This window comes from Ranitomeya imitator, chromosome 1, assembly GCF_032444005.1.
Source record: "Ranitomeya imitator isolate aRanImi1 chromosome 1, aRanImi1.pri, whole genome shotgun sequence".
Taxonomy (NCBI): domain Eukaryota; kingdom Metazoa; phylum Chordata; class Amphibia; order Anura; family Dendrobatidae; genus Ranitomeya; species Ranitomeya imitator.
This window is the reverse complement of record NC_091282.1, coordinates 890849645-890869744: the sequence shown is the minus strand read 5'-3', so window position 1 is coordinate 890869744 and position 20100 is coordinate 890849645. Positions and strand designations below refer to the sequence as shown.

General features: G+C 43.1%; 1 protein-coding gene across 1 annotated transcript in view; it reads left to right on the top strand.

The window, feature by feature from the left end:
- Window positions 1-18290, top strand: part of FRAS1 (Fraser extracellular matrix complex subunit 1) — an 845787-nt gene extending 827497 nt beyond the window's left edge. The window contains exons 71-74 of the mRNA XM_069743201.1: window positions 484-650; window positions 10442-10647; window positions 13578-13724; window positions 13869-18290. Of these exons, the coding sequence (XP_069599302.1) occupies window positions 484-650; window positions 10442-10647; window positions 13578-13724; window positions 13869-14456 (1108 nt within the window). The 3' untranslated portion in view covers window positions 14457-18290. The remainder of the gene's footprint in view (window positions 1-483; window positions 651-10441; window positions 10648-13577; window positions 13725-13868) is intronic.
- Window positions 18291-20100: the final 1810 nt, after the last annotated feature.

The window sequence follows — 20100 nt, the reverse complement described above, 5'->3', positions numbered from 1 at the left end:
TAGAAACATTACTATTGTTTGCTTCTTACCATGAATAAAGATCATTTCTGATTATGACCCAAGAGGTTATAGTGGTTGTCCGCTACTGAGACAACCCCTTCTCAATCCTCATGTAAAATAATAACACTTATACTGTGTGACAGCTCTTACTTCCTCCGGATGTGATTCGTCCGAAGGTGGAGAGAGGTAATCCAGCGCTGATTGGCCATAGCGATTGTGCGACATAAAAATGTTATTCTATCCCTGGGTGAGCCAGTGCCAACGGTACCAGCACTGGAGGTGAGTATATGTGTTATTATTTTCCAAGGGGGGAACATAGGAATTGAGAAGGGGTTGTCCGAGTAGTGGACAACCTCTTTAGGTGCCTTCTTTTCCAACACCCATTCTTTTCTCCTCTTGTCATGTTAGCCATGACCTGTTTTAAAATAGTAGCATATTCATTTTAAAGTGACAATACATCTTACAATTTACTTCCTTTCCTAGGTTTCTCATCCCTATAGCTTTTCAGCAGACTAACCGGCCAGTACCTGTTGTATATTCTTTAAACACTGAATTCCAGCTCTGTAACAATGAAAAGATTTTCTTGATGGACCCAACAAAGACTGAGATGTCACTGGCAGAGATGGATTATAAAGGTGCTTTTTCAAAAGGTAATGCCTTCTGTTTCCTTTTGCCTTTTTACAGTTTGTATATTAGAACTTGTCTTCAATTATAATTAACATGGAAAAGGTAAAAAGGAGACAGGAGAAATATGTGGGTGCATAAGGAGAGAAACAGACTTGTTAGGTAGAGTATGCCATGGAGAGGACAAATTGGTGCATCCTAGGGATAAAGATTAATTAAAAAAAAGGAGTGGCAATTTTGATAGAAGCAGACAGTCGGAAGTCCAAGTGTTTGAATAACTACGAGTTAGCAATCAGTGTGTTGGTGATGCTACTTCCAACAGATGGCGCTATAGAGTTCAAGTCCTCTTGTTCTCTGAAGAGGCAATTTGCATATTGGTGATGGTAGGCAGCAGAGGCGTAGCTAGAGCTTTTACCGCCCGGGGCTGTTCCCGAGTTTGGCGCCCTCCCCCGGCTCAATACACACAAAGGTTACCAAAAATGGTTTTCCTGTTTTGTAGAACTTAAACTGGGCCTAATGGTGTCACCCCCACATGCCAAACCTGTGACTTAATACCACCACACCATGACCAGACCACATAGTGACCGAATAATACTAGATACAAGGGACAAATACCACCGCACCATTTCCAGACCACATATTACCACCACATAGTGACTGAATACTACAATACTGATCAGTAATAAAAAAAAAAACAACACAATACTATCACCATAAGTGCCAGTATTCACAGGAGATCTGTACTTAGTATGCAGTGTCTGTGTAGAGGTAATACAGAGATCACTGGTGGTATTATACACAGGAACTCTGTATATAATGTATAGATAATACAGTGATCACTGGTGACATTGTACACAGGACCGCTGTATATAGTATACAGTGTATAGTGTCAGTGTATAGGTAACACTGACTCACCAGTGACGTCTCTAGGTGAAGTCCTTCATCTTTCATCCAGCACAGACCGCCATCATTCCTTCCAGCCAGGACTCGTTTCTGCAGGAAATAACACAGTTATCTCGAGCTCCGCTTGCAGAACACATTACTTAATTTTTCACAACTTCTACATTACACCACATGAAGAAAAAAAGGTGACATAGTGTCACTCTGCACAGTAACAGGACCGCCCCCTCATTTAAAACAGTATACTCAAAAAATAAAATAAATACATCACTGCAGTAATAATATCCCTTAATTATCCCCTATGGTAATAATATTCCCCACCCTGGCCCCGTTTATCTCATTCCTGGCACCAGCCATATGTTCTCGCATCCTGCCCTCATGAGTATCCATTCTACCCCATATGATCTCCCCATCCTGCCCCACCAGCCTCCATCGTATCCGTCCTGCCCCATGATCCAATCCTGCCCCATGATCCAATCCTGCCCCGTGTCTCCAATCATGCCCCGTATCTACATTCTGCCCATGCCTCAAGTCCTGCCCCCAGTGTGTCCAGCATATTACCCCCATGTTGTCCAGCATTGCCCCAGTGTGTCCAGCATATTACCCCCAGTGTGTCCAGCAATCTGCCCCAGTGTCCAGCATTGCCCCAGTGTGTCCAGAAATCTGCCCCAGGGTCTCCAGCATTGTCCCAGTGTGCACAGCAATCTGCCCCAGTGTGCACAGCAATCTGCCCCAGTGTGCACAGCAATCTGCCACAGTGTCCAGCATTGCCCCAGTGTGTCTAGCAATCTGCCCCAGTGTCCAGTATTGCCCCAGTGTCCAGAAATCTGCCCCAGGGTCTCCAGCATTGCCCCAGTATATCCAGAAATCTGCCCCAGTGTGTCCAGAAATCTGCCCCAGGGTCTCCAGCATTGCCCCCAGTGTGTCCAGCATTGCCCCCAGTGTGTCCAGCATTGCCCCCAGTGTGTCCAGCAATCTGCCCCAGTGTCCAGCAATCTGCCCCAGTGTCCAGCATTGCCCCAGTGTGTCCAGAAATCTGCCCCAGGGTCTCCAGCATTGCCCCCAGTGTGTCCAGCATTGCCGCCAGTGTGTCCAGCATTGCCCCCAGTGTGTCCAGCAATCTGCCCCAGTGTCCAGCAATCTGCCACAGTGTCCAGCATTGCCCCAGTGTGTCCAGCAATCTGCCCCAGTGTCCAGTATTGCCCCAGTGTACAGAAATCTGCCCCAGGGTCTCCAGCATTGCCCCAGTATATCCAGAAATCTGCCCCAGTGTGTCCAGAAATCTGCCCCAGGGTCTCCAGCATTGCCCCCAGTGTGTCCAGCATTGCCCCCAGTGTGTCCAGCATTGCCCCCAGTGTGTCCAGCAATCTGCCCCAGTGTCCAGCATTGCCCCAGTGTGTCCAGAAATCTGCCCCAGGGTCTCCAGCATTGCCCCCAGTGTGTCCAGCATTGCCCCCAGTGTGCACAGCAATCTGCCCCAGAGTGCACAGCAATCTGCCCCAGAGTGCACAGCAATCTGCCCCAGAGTGCACAGCAATCTGCCCCAGCGTGCACAGCAATCTGCCCCAGCGTGCACAGCAATCTGCCCCAGCGTGCACAGCAATCTGCCCCAGCGTGCACAGCAATCTGCCCCAGCGTGCACAGCAATCTGCCCCAGCGTGCACTGCAATCTGCCCCAGCGTGCACAGCATTGCCCCAGCGTGTCCAGCAATCTGCCCCAGTGTCCAGAAATCTGCCCCAGGGTCTCCAGCATTGCCCCAGTATGTCCAGAAATCTGCCCCAGTGTGTCCAGAAGTCTGCCCCAGGGTCTCCAGCATTGCCTCAATGTGTCCAGAAATCTGCCCCAGGGTCTCCAGTATTGCCTCAATGTGTCCAGAAGTCTGCCCCAGGGTCTCCAGCATTGCCTCAATGTGTCCAGAAATCTGCCCCAGGGTCTCCAGTATTGCCCCAGTGTGTCCAGCAATCTGCCCCATGGTCTCCAGAAATCTGCCCCAGTGTGTCCAGAAGTCTGCCCCAGGGTCTCCAGCATTGCCTCAATGTGTCCAGAAATCTGCCCCAGGGTCTCCAGTATTGCCTCAATGTGTGCAGCAATCTGCCCCATGGTCTCCTGTATTGCCACAGTGTGTCCAGCATTCTGCCCCATGGTCTCCAGTATTGCCCCAGTGTGTCCAGCATTCTGCCCCATGGTCTTCAGTATTGCCCCAGTGTGTCCAGCATTCTGCCCCATGGTCTTCAGTATTGCCCCAGTGTGTCCAGCATTCTGCCCCATGGTCTCCAGTATTGCCTCAGTGTGTCCAGCAATCTGCCCCATAGTCTCCAGTATTGCCCCAGTGTGTCCAGCATTGCCCCCAGAGTCAGACATAAAGAAAAAAAAAAAATCCTCACCTCTCCCGTTCCTAGCGCAGGTCCGGTGCAGCCAGTCAGCGTCTCTCCGGCTCTGCAACGCTCAGGACAGAGAGGCTGAGCGGCGCGCACAGTGATGACGTCATCGCGCCCTCTGCCCTGAGACGTCGCAGAGTCAGAGGGCGCTGAAGACGCTGCAGCTGCCGCAGGAACCAGGAGAGGTGAGTATTAGAGCGGGGGCCGGGGGTGGGGGGAGCCTGGTCTTGGCGGCGGACGGCGCCGCCCGAAGATTTAAAGTGCCCGCGTCTTTTTTTTTTTTCTTTTCTTTTTTTCTCCTCCTGCAGCGCCGGCCGCCCCCCCCCGCATTGTGCCGCCCGGGGCGGCCCGCCCCCCCCGCACCCCCCTTCCTACGCCACTGGTAGGCAGAGAGGCTTTCGAATGATAATACAGGACCTGCAGATATGGGTGTAGGTAGAAATAAGATATAGATAACCATGCAGTATTATAAAAGTGATTGTGTTTATGCTATTTGTATCCTGGTGAGAGCTATAATTAATACCCAAGTGTAAAAAAAATGTTGCAGAAGACGACTTCAAACTGATTCATTTGCATAGGATATGTTATGCGATATGTTAATTTTTTTCATAAATTAATAAATATCACATGGATGTTTTTACATGTAAAAAGTAAACTTTCCCTGTATTTTGAATGTTTTTTTGTCATAATTATTCTCTGGGAGATAAAAATGTATCCATCTAACATATAAAGCTGAATGTGTGTATGTATGTGCATCTGTATGCATGTCCGGGATTGGCATCTGCACCGTCGCAGCTACAGCCACAAAATTTTGCACAGTCACACGTCTGGACCCCGAGACTGTCATAGGCTATGTTGTGAGGCGAAATTTTAACCCCACGCGTTCCAATTCGCCAAACAATTTTGCCCATATCTACATAATGGGGAAAAAGTGAAAGGAAAAGTGTTGGAGGCAAATTGACAGCTGCCAGATGTGAACAAGGGGGACTTAAATAGTGAGAGCGATGGCACCATAGAGTATCTACTGTACAGATGCTAATGTGGGGCCACGACATGGGATACTCACCACACACGGAGATATGAACACACACACAAAATGCGCCACACACTACCACATGCTTGAACATATACACCACCCTCAGCACACATTTCACCACACATACACCAACCTCGCCACATAAAAGTCGAAACACAAAAGTCGCTGCTCAAAACTCGCCGCATGCAAAACTAGGCTCACGCAAAACTCGCCACACGTGCAAAACTCACCTTATGGAAAACCCGCCAAATGGAAAAATTGCCACATACACAAAAGTTGCAACACATGCAAAAGTTGCCTCACAGAAAACTTGCACATACTCAAAACGCACCACACATAAAACTTGCCACGCGCAAAACTCACCATGCGCAAAACTTGCTGCACACAACTTGCTACACTAACCTGTCACATGCAACTCGACACACAAAAAGTTGCTACATGCATGTCACTACACAAAACTCATCTCACAAAAGTCGCTACATGTATGTCGCCACACGCAACTCAACACGCACAACGTGACACATGAAACTCGCCCTAAAACACACACAAGTCTGGTATTATCCTTCAAAAATAAAAATCTGATTAATAAGCAGACAACAAGAGCAACAACTGTACCATATAGGAAAAACACCAGCTGTCAGTTACATGACCTGTCTATTATGTGTATGTGTGAGCTAATATATACTGCCAGGGGGGAGGGCTTCCTGTTGGCTGGGGATTTATCAGGCTGCCAATTTAGCTTACAAATACTGAGGTAAAAATACTGAGCAAATAACGTGTGAACGAGGTCTAATACAGGAGGAGATGACACACAGATATATACTATATACAGGAGGAGATGACACACAGATATATACTATATACAGGGGAGATGACACACACATATATACTATATACAGGGGAGATGACACAGGTATATACTATATACAGGAGGAGATGACATACAGGTATATACTATATACAGGAGGAGATGACACATAGGTATATACAATATACAAGAGGAGTTGACATACAGCAGGTATATACTATTTACAGGGGAGATGACATACAGGTATATATTATATATAGGAGATGACATACAGGTGTATACTATTTATAAGGGAGATGACAAACATGTATATACTGAGGGGAAAATGAGAGGTGTGAGGTGAAAATGAGGGGTGTGAGGTGAAAATGAAAAGGTGTGAGTGCAAAATGAGAGGAGTGAGGGAAAATAGTGGAGTGATCGGAAAATGACAGATGTGAGGTCGAAATGACAAGTGTTAGGGGGGAATCAGAGGTGTGAGGGGGAAAATGAGAGGTGTAAGGGAGAAAATGAGAGATGTGAGGGGGAAAATGAGAGGCGTGATGGGAAAATAAGAGAATTGAGGTGCTATAACTAACCACAGATATTTACTATGCCCAGGCAACGTCGGGCTCTTCAGCTAGTATCGACATAAAGTCCTAAACTATATTGGCTTACATCCATAGTAGTGCTTTCAGTTGTCACAGTGTATGCTCTTCAAAAGTACTCACTGTGACAGAGACGCAGTTTCCGAGAGCTTTCCCTCCCTCACTTTTGGGATACTACATCACAGATGCCTTCTAATATAAGCCAGTCCAATGCTTCTTCCATGCAGTCACAGATGAGTGGACGTGGCTTGTTTTGCTAGTAATGCAAGCCATCCCCTCTGACTAAAGGTACCTTCACACATAACGATTTCGTTAACGATATTGTTGCAACGTAACGCTTTTTGTGACGTAGCAACGATATCGTTTAACGAAATCGTTGTGTGTGACAGCGACCAACGATCAGGCCCCTGCTGGGAGATCGTTGGTCGCTGGAAATGATCAGGACCTTTTTTTGGTCGCTGATCACCCGCTGTCATTGCTGGATCGGCATGTGTGACGCCGATCCAGCGATGTGTTCACTGGTAACCAGTGTAAATATTGGGTTACTAAGCGCAGGGCCGCGCTTAGTAACCCGATATTTAAAAAAACAAACAGTACATACTCACATTCCGATGTCTGTCACGTTCCCCGGCGTCCATAGGGTTAAAACTGCTTTCGGCAGGAGCGCTGCTAATGCACGCGCTGCTGCCGAGAGCTTTCCCTGCACTGTGTCAGCCCTGGCCGGCCGTAAAGCAAAGCACAGCGGTGATGTCACCGCTGCTTTACGGCCGGCGCTGACACAGTGCAGGGAAAGCTCTCGGCAGCAGCGCGTGCATTAGCAGCGCTCCTGCCGAAAGCAGTTTTAACCCTGTGGACGCCGGGGACGTGACAAACATCGGAATCGGAATGTGAGTATGTACTGTTTGTTTTTTTTAACTTTTACAATGGTAACCAGGGTAAATATCGGGTTACTAAGCGCGGTCCTGCGCTTAGTAACCCGATGTTTACCCTGGTTACCCGGGGACTTCGGCATCGTTGAAGACAGTTTCAACGATGCCGAAGTCTTTCCCCTGATCGTTGGTCGCTGGAGAGAGCTGTCTGTGTGACAGCTCCCCAGCGACCACACAACGATCATGGCCAGGTCGTATCGCTGGTCGTGATCGTTGGTAAGTCGTTTAGTGTAATGGTACCTTAAGCCTGATGTCCTGTGTGCAGGTTTGTAATGTTATCCCATTGTTTGTGCCCTGCCTGGTGACTCGCCCTGTGATGTATGCCTGTTCTTCACAGCTTATCTGTGATAGTCATATCTTCCCTTGTCCCTCCTTGACAAGTCACAAATATTTTTGCACAGCTGCAGGCGGTATTCCTGCCATAGTCTATCCCTTCTCACCAGGACTACTCTCCCTCTCCCCCACACTCATCACATGTGCCTCCCTAGCCTGAGGACGGAGCATACCAAGGGTATTTTCATACGATGTTTTTTAGGCGCCAGCGTACCCAGCAAGATTTTTTAAGCCAAAGACTCTTCAGGAAACAGTACTTTTATTAAATCTCCCGCTTTTTTTCCAGTTCAACTGAATTTTTATTGATTTTTTTCAAAATAAAATTAGAGTGACAACAAAATGTTAGCAAACAATACTACATAGTTAGTTTAACTTAATAATCATTCAGCAACAGTAAATGAACTCGCCACTAAAGAGATCACAACTTATAATTACATTTGAACATGAAAAATGACAAACCGGGACAATGGCACAGAAGGGTGGGGGAAGGAATTAAGGAATTCATTAACAGTCCCTGTGTACCCAGTAGTGTCCCAAAACACAGATTCACACAAGCCTTGAATACCTACGCAGGACCAGAATAAGTGAGGTAAATTCCCCTCCCACCCCCCACACACCAATGTTACCACATCTCCAACAGTTGGGAATATTAGAGTTAAGTTTATGTAATAGGAAAGGAGTATGATGACAAAACATGTAGCTTATATTGATTTTCCCTATAGGAGAAGCATATGGAAGTCTTAGTGCAGTGCTCCATACTCCTTGCCAAGTACGAGGCGAGAGCGATTCCCCTAGAAAACTTTCCCATTTACTCACGGTCGAGTATTTCGGGTGATCAACTATATAGGGGTTATGTAATAACTGATAAATATCCAATATAAGTCCTTTAGCTGAGACACCAAATCTACATAACTTTTCAAAGTGGGTAGGTTGGGAAACTACAGAGAAAGAGAAGAGGGTATACATATAGTGCTGATTTGCATATACCAACTGAGTTTAAGGATATGTTAAAGCGAGATTGTAATGCATCAAAAGGTAGTAAAACCCTGGAGTGTATATCAACTATATCTGCAAAACAATACATTTGCGTATTAATCCACGGTCTGGTGAAGCTGTTTTGAAACCACCAGGTATTACAGGATTAAGTAGGAATGAGGTTATTGGGGAGTGCTCAGTGTTTTTTTTCCTTTTTTTTGTTTGTTTTTTCCTTCTATGCACAGTAATCAGGTCAGGTCAGTGCTTTTTAACCACTGGTGTTTTTGAGGAATGGAGCTGCTAAGTGAAGGTATAAAGACTGGACAAGTGCACTGCAATTTGTTTTGACATTACAGTGCAAATGTTCATTCATTTTAGCATTTATTAATCACTTTTTTCAGGTAGGTTACCAAGTGGATTTGATTGAAAAAGACTTGTGCACATACCCAAAACCTGCTGGGTTTATATGTCACAGCGATGGCTATGTAGAAGCATGCATAAATCACAGAGGCTGTCACCTGAGCACAATGGATAGAATGAAATTACAAACCTACACACAGGGCAGAAATTGGTCAGGAGGGTGTGGCTTAATTTAGAAGCTAGTAGTGAGCCAGGACCCTTGGAGTGTTGCACAATGTCTCAGGAGAGAGGTGGAGCACTCGGCAGCTGCGTCTCGGTCACAGTTATTAGTTCTGAATAGCACATGCTGTGACAATTGATACCACTACTGGATGTACTCCTTTAAAGGGAACCTGTCACCCCCAAAATCGAAGGTGAGCTAAGCCCACCAGCATCAGGGGCTTATCTACAGCATTCCGTAATGCTGTAGATAAGCCCCCGATGTATCCTGAGAGATGAGAAAAAGAGGTTAGATTATACTCACCTGGGGGGCGGTCCTGCTCTGATGGACATCATCGTAAGAAGATAGGAGGCCCCGGATCGAGACGCCAATCGGACCGGACCGCCCCTGGGTGAGTACAATCTAACCTCTTTTTCTCATCTCTCAGGATACATCGGGGACTTATCTACAGCATTACAGAATGCTGTAGATAATCCCCTGATGCTGGTGGGCTTAGCTCACCTTCGATTTTGGGGGTGACAGGTTCCCTTTAAAACGCCAGCATAATGGGGGGTAGGATTCAACCCCTACTGCGCAAACCAATGCTCATCTTAAACCCAGCAGATAGTATATTAGGAGAGAAGGGAGCAGTCCCTGTAATTGCCTTGATATTATTTGTGTCAATTTGGGCAGAAATATTAATTAGTATGATTACACAATTCAGTGACGACAGACTTTCTCATTACTGAGATAGGAGATGACAGTTATTACTAATGAGATTCTATGTAGACGGGAGGGATGAGGCGTTAAAGGCAGAGCTCCTCTCTCCTGTCTACATAGAATCTTATCAGTAGAACCTGGCATCTCCTATCTCAGTAATGTATGTATCGGTCTTCACTGAATACAGATTTTACCTGTGAAATGAGAATTTTGAGAATAAAAGATCAGTCTATAAGGAAAAAGAAACAGATTTCTCTGACAAGATGTATTACAAGGTTATTTCTGTTCATGAGTATTATTGATTTATGATATAGGAATTAAAATGACTGTTCCACTTTAAGAACAACCGTCCAAGAAGTGAGCAACTCCTTTAATGAAATTACATGGGAAAGGTGGAAACATAAAAAAAATCACTTAAGCATCTGTAGTTATCTGCTGTTCTGTATCTTCTATATGTGTTGTTTATTATTACTAGATCGCTACACAGATTATCATTTCCAGTTACGGTAGCTTTTAAATGTGGCTGTACATGTTTATGATGTTGTTGAAGTCACTTGACTACCACCATCTTCTAAGCATCCAATCTCTTCGTAGGCCAAACACTGTATGGAAGAGTACTTTGGAATCCGGACCAGAACCTGAATTCAGCATATAAGCTCCAACTGGAGAAAGTTTATCTTTGCACTGGGAAGGATGGATACGTTCCGTTTTTCGATCCCACTGGAACTATTTATAATGAGGGGCCTCAATATGGTTGTATTCAGCCCAATAAGAACCTAAAGCATCGCTTTCTGCTTTTGGTAAGCTTATTTCAGTGTCACGTGGTATTTTAGATTAGGGTATTAATTTACACCAGTAATTAATCTGCCATAATTCTAGCCTCTCTGAAGATATGCCTCCTTTTCGTACAGGGCTTGGGTAAGTGTCTAGTGAGGTGCACACTCTTCTTTTCGCAGGTGACACCAGATTTCTGACACAAATAAAGTTAGTAAATGTTGGCCACTGTACTGCTGTGTGCTGCGGCAGTGGGTCATTTCTATAGGAACGTGACGTATGTCTGTTACATGAGATATGTCTTTTTTTTCCATCTATGTATAACATAGTGACTGGCTTCCAATTGGAAGCCACATGAAAAATGGTAAGTTTACTTCTTTTAATCACTTTTTGGTGTCAGATCGGGCAATAAGTGCATTCAAACATGCGTCCTCTGGATTCTTCCTGGTCCTTTTTTTAATAAAATAAGATAATTTCAGACAGTTTTGTGAGTGCCATATTTTCTTTAATTTTTTTCCTGGATTCTATTGTTTGCTTGAATAAGTTACAGAACACGAGCATGACTGATATCTCCTCAACCCCAGCTTATCCTCTGTCTGCTGAATGCTGTAGTGTGGGCTGCTGAGCGCTATATTCCTTTTTGATGTTTGTTTTGTTTTTGTTTGTTTTTTAAATATATCTCCATTGTTATTAAGACCAAAAAAAGTGTAGAAATTTAGAAATGTTCACACTTTCCATTCAGAATATTTTAGACTTATTTTTAGCTTTGTTTTATTTTTCAGGAAATACACATGTACATTAGCAACAATAGACTAGCTTTTTTATTGATGCATCTAAAGAGCGTGTGAAAAAATCATTATGAAGAAAGTAGAAGTGGCGAAACTGTGACATCACCTGTTGTGAATGGTGGATTCAGTATTATCTACTGTTCTACTGTGTGCAGCAATGTTACCTTGTTCTGTTATTGTGCTCTTTCCTCTGATGATGATGAGGATGCCGAAAAGTCTTCTGTAAAAAAAAAACAAAAAACTCTTTACTCTACAACTTTACTTATGCAGATGTTTAGGGTGTTTTCACATTGTGTCTACATCTAGTATATGCTCAGTGACCCCGTAGGGGCATATCTCCAAACCCCCACTTGCAAAATGGGATTGGGATGTATGTGCCTACTGGGCCATAGGCTATAATTGTACCAGCCAAGTGAAGGTGTGCTCTGCCGTTCATCATTTTTGAGCTTGTACACCTATTGGAGGCGGACACTCAGGCGCTGTCTACTACAAATAAGAAAAAAAAAGGGACTACAAATAACGAGCTGGGGGCCCCATGAGTTTAATATAGCCCCATGGCCTATTATGAGAACTGAAACATTTGTAATATTTGCTATACAGGTTGTAGTGTGGAAAAAAAATTGGCAACTTGTTTTAAAAAAATGTATTGAGCACAAAAAAAAGTGCACCTATTAAGCAATGCATTTTAAAGGGAAGGTGCCACCAGTTTTCTTGTATTTTGTTTTTTTGTTAAATTAAGCTTAAAATAGTAATTAAAATGTATTAATGCAATGTTTGCACTGTTTGCAAACATTTCTATATTAAAAATATTATATATTTTTCTACAATTATACATATTTACCACTAGGGGGAGCATTTTCCGTTTTAGACCTCAAGCAGCTATAGTAAGATTTAGCAGCTCTGCCCCAGGGATATTAGACCACCCAAAAGGGGAGGGAAATGGTGATGTCAGCAGTTACTGCCCCAACTTTGCTTCTAACAGTAAGAATGAAGAGCAGCATCACAGGGCAGCACCATTTTGTGTGTGATTGCCCTGTGACCTGCTATCACCAGCAGTTACTGCATCAGAGGCACAGCTTGTTTACAGAGGAGCAGAACACAGTGGGCTCAGCAGCATTTTTTGTGAATAACATTCTTGCCATCCCCCTTCCCCCACCTTAATCCCTGCCCTGTTAGCTGCCCTGCTCTCTCTCTCCAGGTGTCACCTTCCTCTCTGCAGGCTGTGAGTGCAGCTTACTGGAGATCACAGGGACTGTGTGTGAGGGGGAGGCAGAGACACAGCAGGAGAAGCACACAGGGCAGCATATGAGGAGCAGAGGACATGTGCCTGCTTGGAGTGCAGAGGAGCAGTGAGGGCTTCTTCTGTCCTGCCATAGAGAGCACAGGGCTATAATAAAATGACAGCTAGTCACACCTACAGCAGTGAGTTGTGCAGCCCACAGAGGCGTGCCCAGCTCACTGCTAATGTTACAGATAGGGTCAGCGCTGGTCTATTATCTCCTATGTCCATGGGGTGCCGTAATCTGACACTGATAGGGCCTTGCTACTGCTGCAAAACCAAGATGTCAGCCCCCAGTGCATTCTTTAAACTCATATAACACATGAAATCTGTTTCACATGCATTTCAAACTTGCTTATAGCAGCATGTTATGCTACATTACAGTGATTTATTAATGATCTACAAATGCGGTACATTGCCTTTAATGCTTCAAGAGTACTATGCTTGTTGTACCTTGTTGTCCAAAGAAGACAAAACTTTATTGTTACATTTGTCTGCATAAATCACTCTTCTTAGGAACACATTAATTTACTTCTATTTTCTGCTAAAAAAAAAATCTGTTATCTTTACAAATACAAAACCTATGGAATTTTCTTACAGAATGTAATACTGCCACCTTCTGGTGTATAGCAGAGACTGTCTTGAGAAACGTCTGTGTGACTTGGATTTGTTCATCACAGTCCTTTTTTAAAAAAAAAAACAATAACATAAACAAAAAAAACTTTTCCATTAATCATCCAGCACCTGTCAACCTCACTTCTGAAGGAAAACCTGATGATTTCCATGAGCAAAACCAATTACTGTGTTATTATATCTGTTTATTTCCAGTTCTTCTGCAGGACCTTGCATGTGCTAAACACGTTCTCTTCCTTTTCTATGAACCTTGCAGGACCGACACCAACCAGAAGTAACTGATATATTCTTCCATGATGTTCCATTTGATGCGGCCTTTGCAGCAGAGTCATCAGATTTTCATGCCATGAGCAGCCTGCCTGGAGTGGATGGCTTTACCATGAAGGTTGATGCCCTCTACAAGGTTCGCTCCTCTGTTCTGCTACATGACCAATGCTGTATTTTATGATCACATTTTGGAATCTGTAGCACATTAGCAAATTTTTATGTAAAATTGTAAGAATTCTCTGATTTTCATATATAAACTGTTCTGTTTTGTCTTCTTAAGGTTGAAACTGGGCACCAGTGGTACCTTCAAGTTATTTACATCATTGGCCCAGAGACCATGGCAGGACCTAGAGTTCAGCGATCCCTCACCTACCAACTGAGGCGAGCCCGCAGGGACCTGGTTGACAAGAATGGCAGGCTTACTCTGGATGATTCTTTGATTTATGACAATGAAGGTGACCAGGTTAAGAATGGAACTAACATGAAAACTTTGAACTTGGAAATGGAAAGTGCGGCAACTGCAGCATCTCAGACTGGGGCTTCCATTGGAAGTGCCTTTGCAGCCATTATGCTACTGATGCTTGTTCTCCTATCTGTGTGCCTCATAACACAGAAGTGCAGGAGAAATAGAAAGAAGAAGCCACCTAGAGATGCTGCTGAGGAATATCCACTGAACACCAAGGTGGACGCTTCAAGGAAAAACTTAGACAGAATGGAAAAGAACTGTAACAGGCAGCATTGCACTGTCCGAAACATCAACCTGCTCAATGATAGCAAAGATGACTACGAGGTTAAAAGTGTTCGCATTAAGCAAAAGAACCTTGAAGTCAAAGTTCATAATAACCTACATGATGGAACAGAAGTTTGATGACATGTTGGCACATACAAAGTATATTTTGATTAATAAAAAGGCTTCTACCATTTTATAATTTGTAAAGAACAGAGGAGCACCAGTATTTTTCTAAATTGAAAGAAAAGGGAATGGAAATGAATGATGGACAGATGTGCAGTACTTACTGTGACTCACAACTGAGCTACCTCGCTATGGCCACCGGTGTGAGACAAAAGGGGCTAAAACACATGGCAAAAATGTGGTTTGTCCACTTGCCTGCAACAATGTACTGCACAAACTGCAACCACTGCCATCAAAGGCAAAAGCTAGATGTTTGATTATACTTTATAATAACGTTACACGCACTGTATTCGTGTTGGAACAATCAGTTAAATCACTGCAGATATTAGTTTGTACTTGTTTTTAGTTTGTATCCTTAGTTCTTTCCTTAAAATCACCTTTTCATATTTAAATTTTTATTTTAATCTACTGTATGTTAGAGCCAAAAATCATCAAGATTATAGTGCTGAGTCTACTGTTAGTATACCTGTGAAAGACCGTGGGCAAATGATTCCCACTTTGTGCACAATATAACTCACTGGAATAACATTTATATGCTGCATTAGGAGAAGACCTTATTTTTTTCACCCCCCCCCCCCCAAAAAAAAAAAAAAAAAAAAAAAAAACTCTTCCTATTGTTTTCCACCACTATGTAGCCTGAATATACCTTAGGGCCTGTTCATACAAACTGTGTTCAGGTGCAAGCACTGTCCTAGTGTAAATCAGAAAACTGAACACTGACCCATTACCTGGGCAAATCCAGGTGTAACAAAATCGCAGCACGCACTACTTTGCTCTGATTCTCGGACGATTCTTCCCCCATTTCACGTCAGTGGGTCGGGGACAATTGGAGCACACCCGGTCACAACTGTGATTCAGAACTGTCCACTATGCACTATTTTACATAGTTTATCAGAATACCGCTTTTCTGCTTACTTGTATCTCTCACATATAATATAAAGTTCAGCATTGATGGTAAAGAAAGTAATTAGAAGGTTTTAAATTTGGATGATAAGGAAGTGAGTGTGAAGAGTAAAAGGAAACCGGTCACCTGATTCATGTTACCTAAGGCTGAATCGGAGCCTGGCTGCACAATGGAAGCCGGGTGTGTCCTTCTCTGAAATGCTCTAGAAGCTAAAGATCTGGGGGGAAGACAGGACTAGTCCGGCGGCACCCCAGGCTGGCTTCTCTAGGCGCCGGTGACTGACAGGTGTCTCCCACACGTATATATAGGGAGAGACATGTCAATCACCTGTAGCATCACTTTGAAGAGTCAGCCAAAGAGACTCTTCCAACGTAACCCCCAACCACCTCTTCCCAGCGCTGCTGCAGGATCTTTAATTGTGTATCCAGGTTCTGAACCATTCTGTCTACAGTTTGGGCAACATCAATCAGATGACAGCCTTATTCTTTAAAGGGAACTAAAAAGTTGTGTCCGCACCACATTTAGCCAACGGATTGCTGCTGGATCCGTTCTAACTGATCACTACTGGACATGTGAACACAGCCTAAAATGAAATGCTCAATTTTAAAGAGAGTTGAGATTGCTTGCGATTCATAGCCTTTGTGTTGGTTTACAGTTTGAGCCTTTAAAGTAAATTATTTATAACATCACAGTATGGGGAACAAGTAATGCAAAGGCTTAATATCCCAAAATTCTTCAAATTAACAATGCAGTCCCCTGATCTACAATTGTAAGCTATCGATGTTTAACACAGTGAGAAGTAGTATGTAGCCAGTCAGCAGTCTCTGAATGGCCTCTTTGCACTCATGGCATTTATTATTCAAAATAATGGAATGGAAGGTGACGAGAGGACAATTGTTATTTATGCCAGGCAGCAAATTAAGTAAGTTACATTTACATGTATTTATAGCTATTGAAGGGGGTTTATCCATAATATATACATGTAGAACAAAGGAAAGGACTTGCAGGAAGAAGTATAGGTAAGGTCTCTGGGATAAAATGTAGGGACACATGGGAGAACACATGACTGGCTAGGAATGAAATGTTGACATGCCCATGGTGTGAATAATCTGCTACTGTCCCTTGATGGTCTCGTGGGTGAAGAAGGCTTGGTGGAAGTTGTTTTCTTTGTTTATGTTTTACTACATTGTAGTGAACCACTGGAAAACATATGAAAAAAAGTGATTGCATGGAAAGAAGTTGTAGTAGTAAACCGGTTGCCATGTAGTCTTCCGTATTCATGAGCTTTGCATAACTCCGCCGCCACCACCACTGATTGGCAGCTTTCTGCCTATGCACAGTTTATACAGAAAGCTTTCACGTAATGGTGTGGGTGAAGTTAAACAGCTCCTCATTCAGAGAAATTACATATCTGGAACAGATGAACAGTGGTTATATCAAAACGGAAGCTAACAGTCCAGTAAGTGATACATTGCTGGAATCAGGGTCTCAGCCCCTACATCATGCTGCTCTCAGATGAGGTAAAACAAGACTGGTAAGAGATTCCCTTTAATAAATGTAGATATAGAGCTCTGCATCCTCACAAAGCCCACCAATGACCTTAAAACTTTAAATCAATTATTTTTATGATAAATGGATGTTGTTGACACTTATTTGTATTTAAGACCACAGTTGAGGGGATATGAAAGTATTTTTGTACTTTTCCTATGCAATTTTAGCACCTTCTTATGGGAAACTATGTAACCTTATGTGCTGGATTTAGACTAATAATATGGGTGGCAAAACATGGCTGCTCTTTAGAATGAATGTTATTTCTGTCAACTGTTCACCTTTAGGTGCATTGAACATACAGTTCACCTGAAACATCTTGTTCTGCTTTATCTAGTAATCTTTAGAAATCAGATACAGTATGTTCATGTTCCCTGAGTTTATCAGGGCTGTGTGCACATGGCATCTTCTGGCTGCAGGAAAATGTGCAGTTGTTGAAGGCCTAGTAGAAATGTGTTGGCTGACACACATTTTACATTTTGTAATTATATCTGTAATGTTGTCCACAGCTCCAATTGACATGCTGTGTAGTTTAAATACTAGACTGAAAATGTGCCTCCTATAGACCCTGTGTGCACATTCCGTAAACGGATTTCATGAGATCATAACTAAGCGTGAACTGCAATATCAAAAACCAACCGTGAACAAGTCGGCAGTGGTCCTGGGAAAAAAAAATTAATAATCTCATACGATCCATTTAAACCACTCAGCTTGAAGATGGCCTCTGTACTATCCAGTGATTCTGCATGTATATTTTGTAAAAAGCACAAGTGAAGGAGATCATGCTGGTACGGTAAGCTATTATTAGGTGGGAGAGTGAGTTTAATTATAAGTAGCATTTTAGCCATGGTCCAAAAGATCCATTCAGTCCAGAATTCCACATTATTTACCAGAGCTTATATTTCTATATTTTGCCATTCTGTGTGTAGTTAGAACCATTTTAATGCCTTATAATGTGAGACTACTAACACAACATGGAAACTGTATGTTGCCATTTGTAATGTAGTATCACGTGCTCACATCTGCTGTTGTGGATGTAATGTTGCCTTTACTTGTTGGGCAGGCTGCTGCTGTCAGTTGTGTTTTAGAGAGATAAAATGCTGGAATATTGTGTACTCCAGGGGTCCATAGAGCTGCTCTCTTATTGTCCTGTGTACCAGACGGGTCTTTGTTTGAGATGACTCTATAGCCCTTTTATGGTGCTGTAAACCTAATAGGAAAACCAACGTATACTATATACAACGTATATTGTTATTTTATATCCACATGTATTGTATCTGAGAGATATGTGCCACTGAATACATTTATATTAATAAAATGACTTTGGTTACTTTAAATGTTTTCGATCTCATATCATCTGTTGTTTTGTATGTGAATGAAAGCAAATCGGCTTGAAAAACGCACATACCCACAATCGCATACATTCAAGACATTCCAGCAATTGCTATCTAAATATCTATCTTTACACCCTACCACTTTTTATAATAGAACACCGCAAAGGTTTCCTTATCTTGCTAATCCCTATATGTTTGTTTTTTTACTTTTTGTGACGTTTTATTTGAGAGGAGTCTCAAACAAGACGTCACAGTAGGCTGGCGCTGCAATTACTTCCCTGCAGCATCTATCGCCCTTACTGGAGCAAGACATCACTAGCCTGGCAGCACTGCAGTTACTACAGCTTCTTTCATTGCCACCCTCTGAAGATGTCCTGGATCCATGGTGATAGAATCTGTGGGAAGAGGTGAGTCAGAGAGCAGAGTTAGAGGCAGTGAGTGATGCCAGCGCTGCCCCACAGCGTCCATCACCACCCTCAAACAAATTGTAATCAAGAGGCAGCGCCACTGTGACTGACTGCTTCTATCACCGCCTCTTGATGACGATTCACTTTAGGGCGGTGCTAGAAGCTGTGGGTCGGCTCTGGTGTTGTCACTGCTTCTATCTCCGCCCTCTGACAACATCTGGTTTCACAGAAGCAGAGTGCGGATGCTCCACTCAACTTTCCTACAGATTCTATCACTATTGATTCAGAACATCTTTAGAGGGCGGCGATGCAAGAAAATGTAGTAAGAACAAATCCACAGGGCACAATGGTATTATGTATATATACACATGCCACGTAGGCAATAATAGAAATAGATAATATTATGAAAATAACCAGTGCGCTGTGGAACACTTTGTGGAAAGCCCACTCACCAAGGGATAGGTATAACCATAGCCAATATATGGATAGAAGCAAGATCTGACACCACACAGGATATATATTAAAGAAACGCCTTTATTGAATATAATTGGCACAATATATGTATATTTTTAAAATAAAAAAATTCGCATAAGGACAAAAATTAATATTCACCAAACATCTAATACAAAAATATAGATAAAAGAATTTTTTTAAAAATACTTGTTTGAAATAGAAACACTAGCTGACCCCAACAGTATCCACATATAGGACCGAGGGTTTGGCTCCCCTGTAATGTATACAGCAAAAAAAGACAAAGAAAAAGGGGAATATATGATAAAAAAATGAATACTAATGCAAGTGCTGAGTAAAATGAAAGGCACAAAAAAACTCCTGTATGGATGTGCCAGACTGCACAGACCAAGGTGTAAAGTGCCAAAAGATATATAACACACAACAAGGGTAATTAATAATATATTAGTAGTGAATATTACTAAGGTGCAATATTGTGCAGAAACTGTAAAAAAGACAGGTAATAATAATCATATAACAAATGGTCTATCCAGTCTGACTTTCTACCATAATATCATTACATAGAGAAGAAAAGTGCCAAAGTGCAATGCAGCCAATAGAGCAGAGAAGGTGCCCAAAAAAATATAAGTTTTCTACCAACAGAAATGCTGCTGGCACCCTCATGCGAATGAGGGCAATAGAAGCATACAGCCCACAGATCGCTAAATGTACCGCCTCAGCCAGAGGAAACTAGCATAAGAAGTGGCAAACAGGGGAGCTCACTATACCTCGATAAATAGACTGGGTCAGCGGGGTCAGCCGGGTCCTCATACGAACGCGCCCCGACGCGCGTTTCGGATGGTACTCCTTCGTCAGGGGGGTGGCTATTAAGGCGCAAAAGCGCTGATTAAATACTGTCCCTCTAACTAGCGCCACGGCCCGGGTGTAGGCGGCGC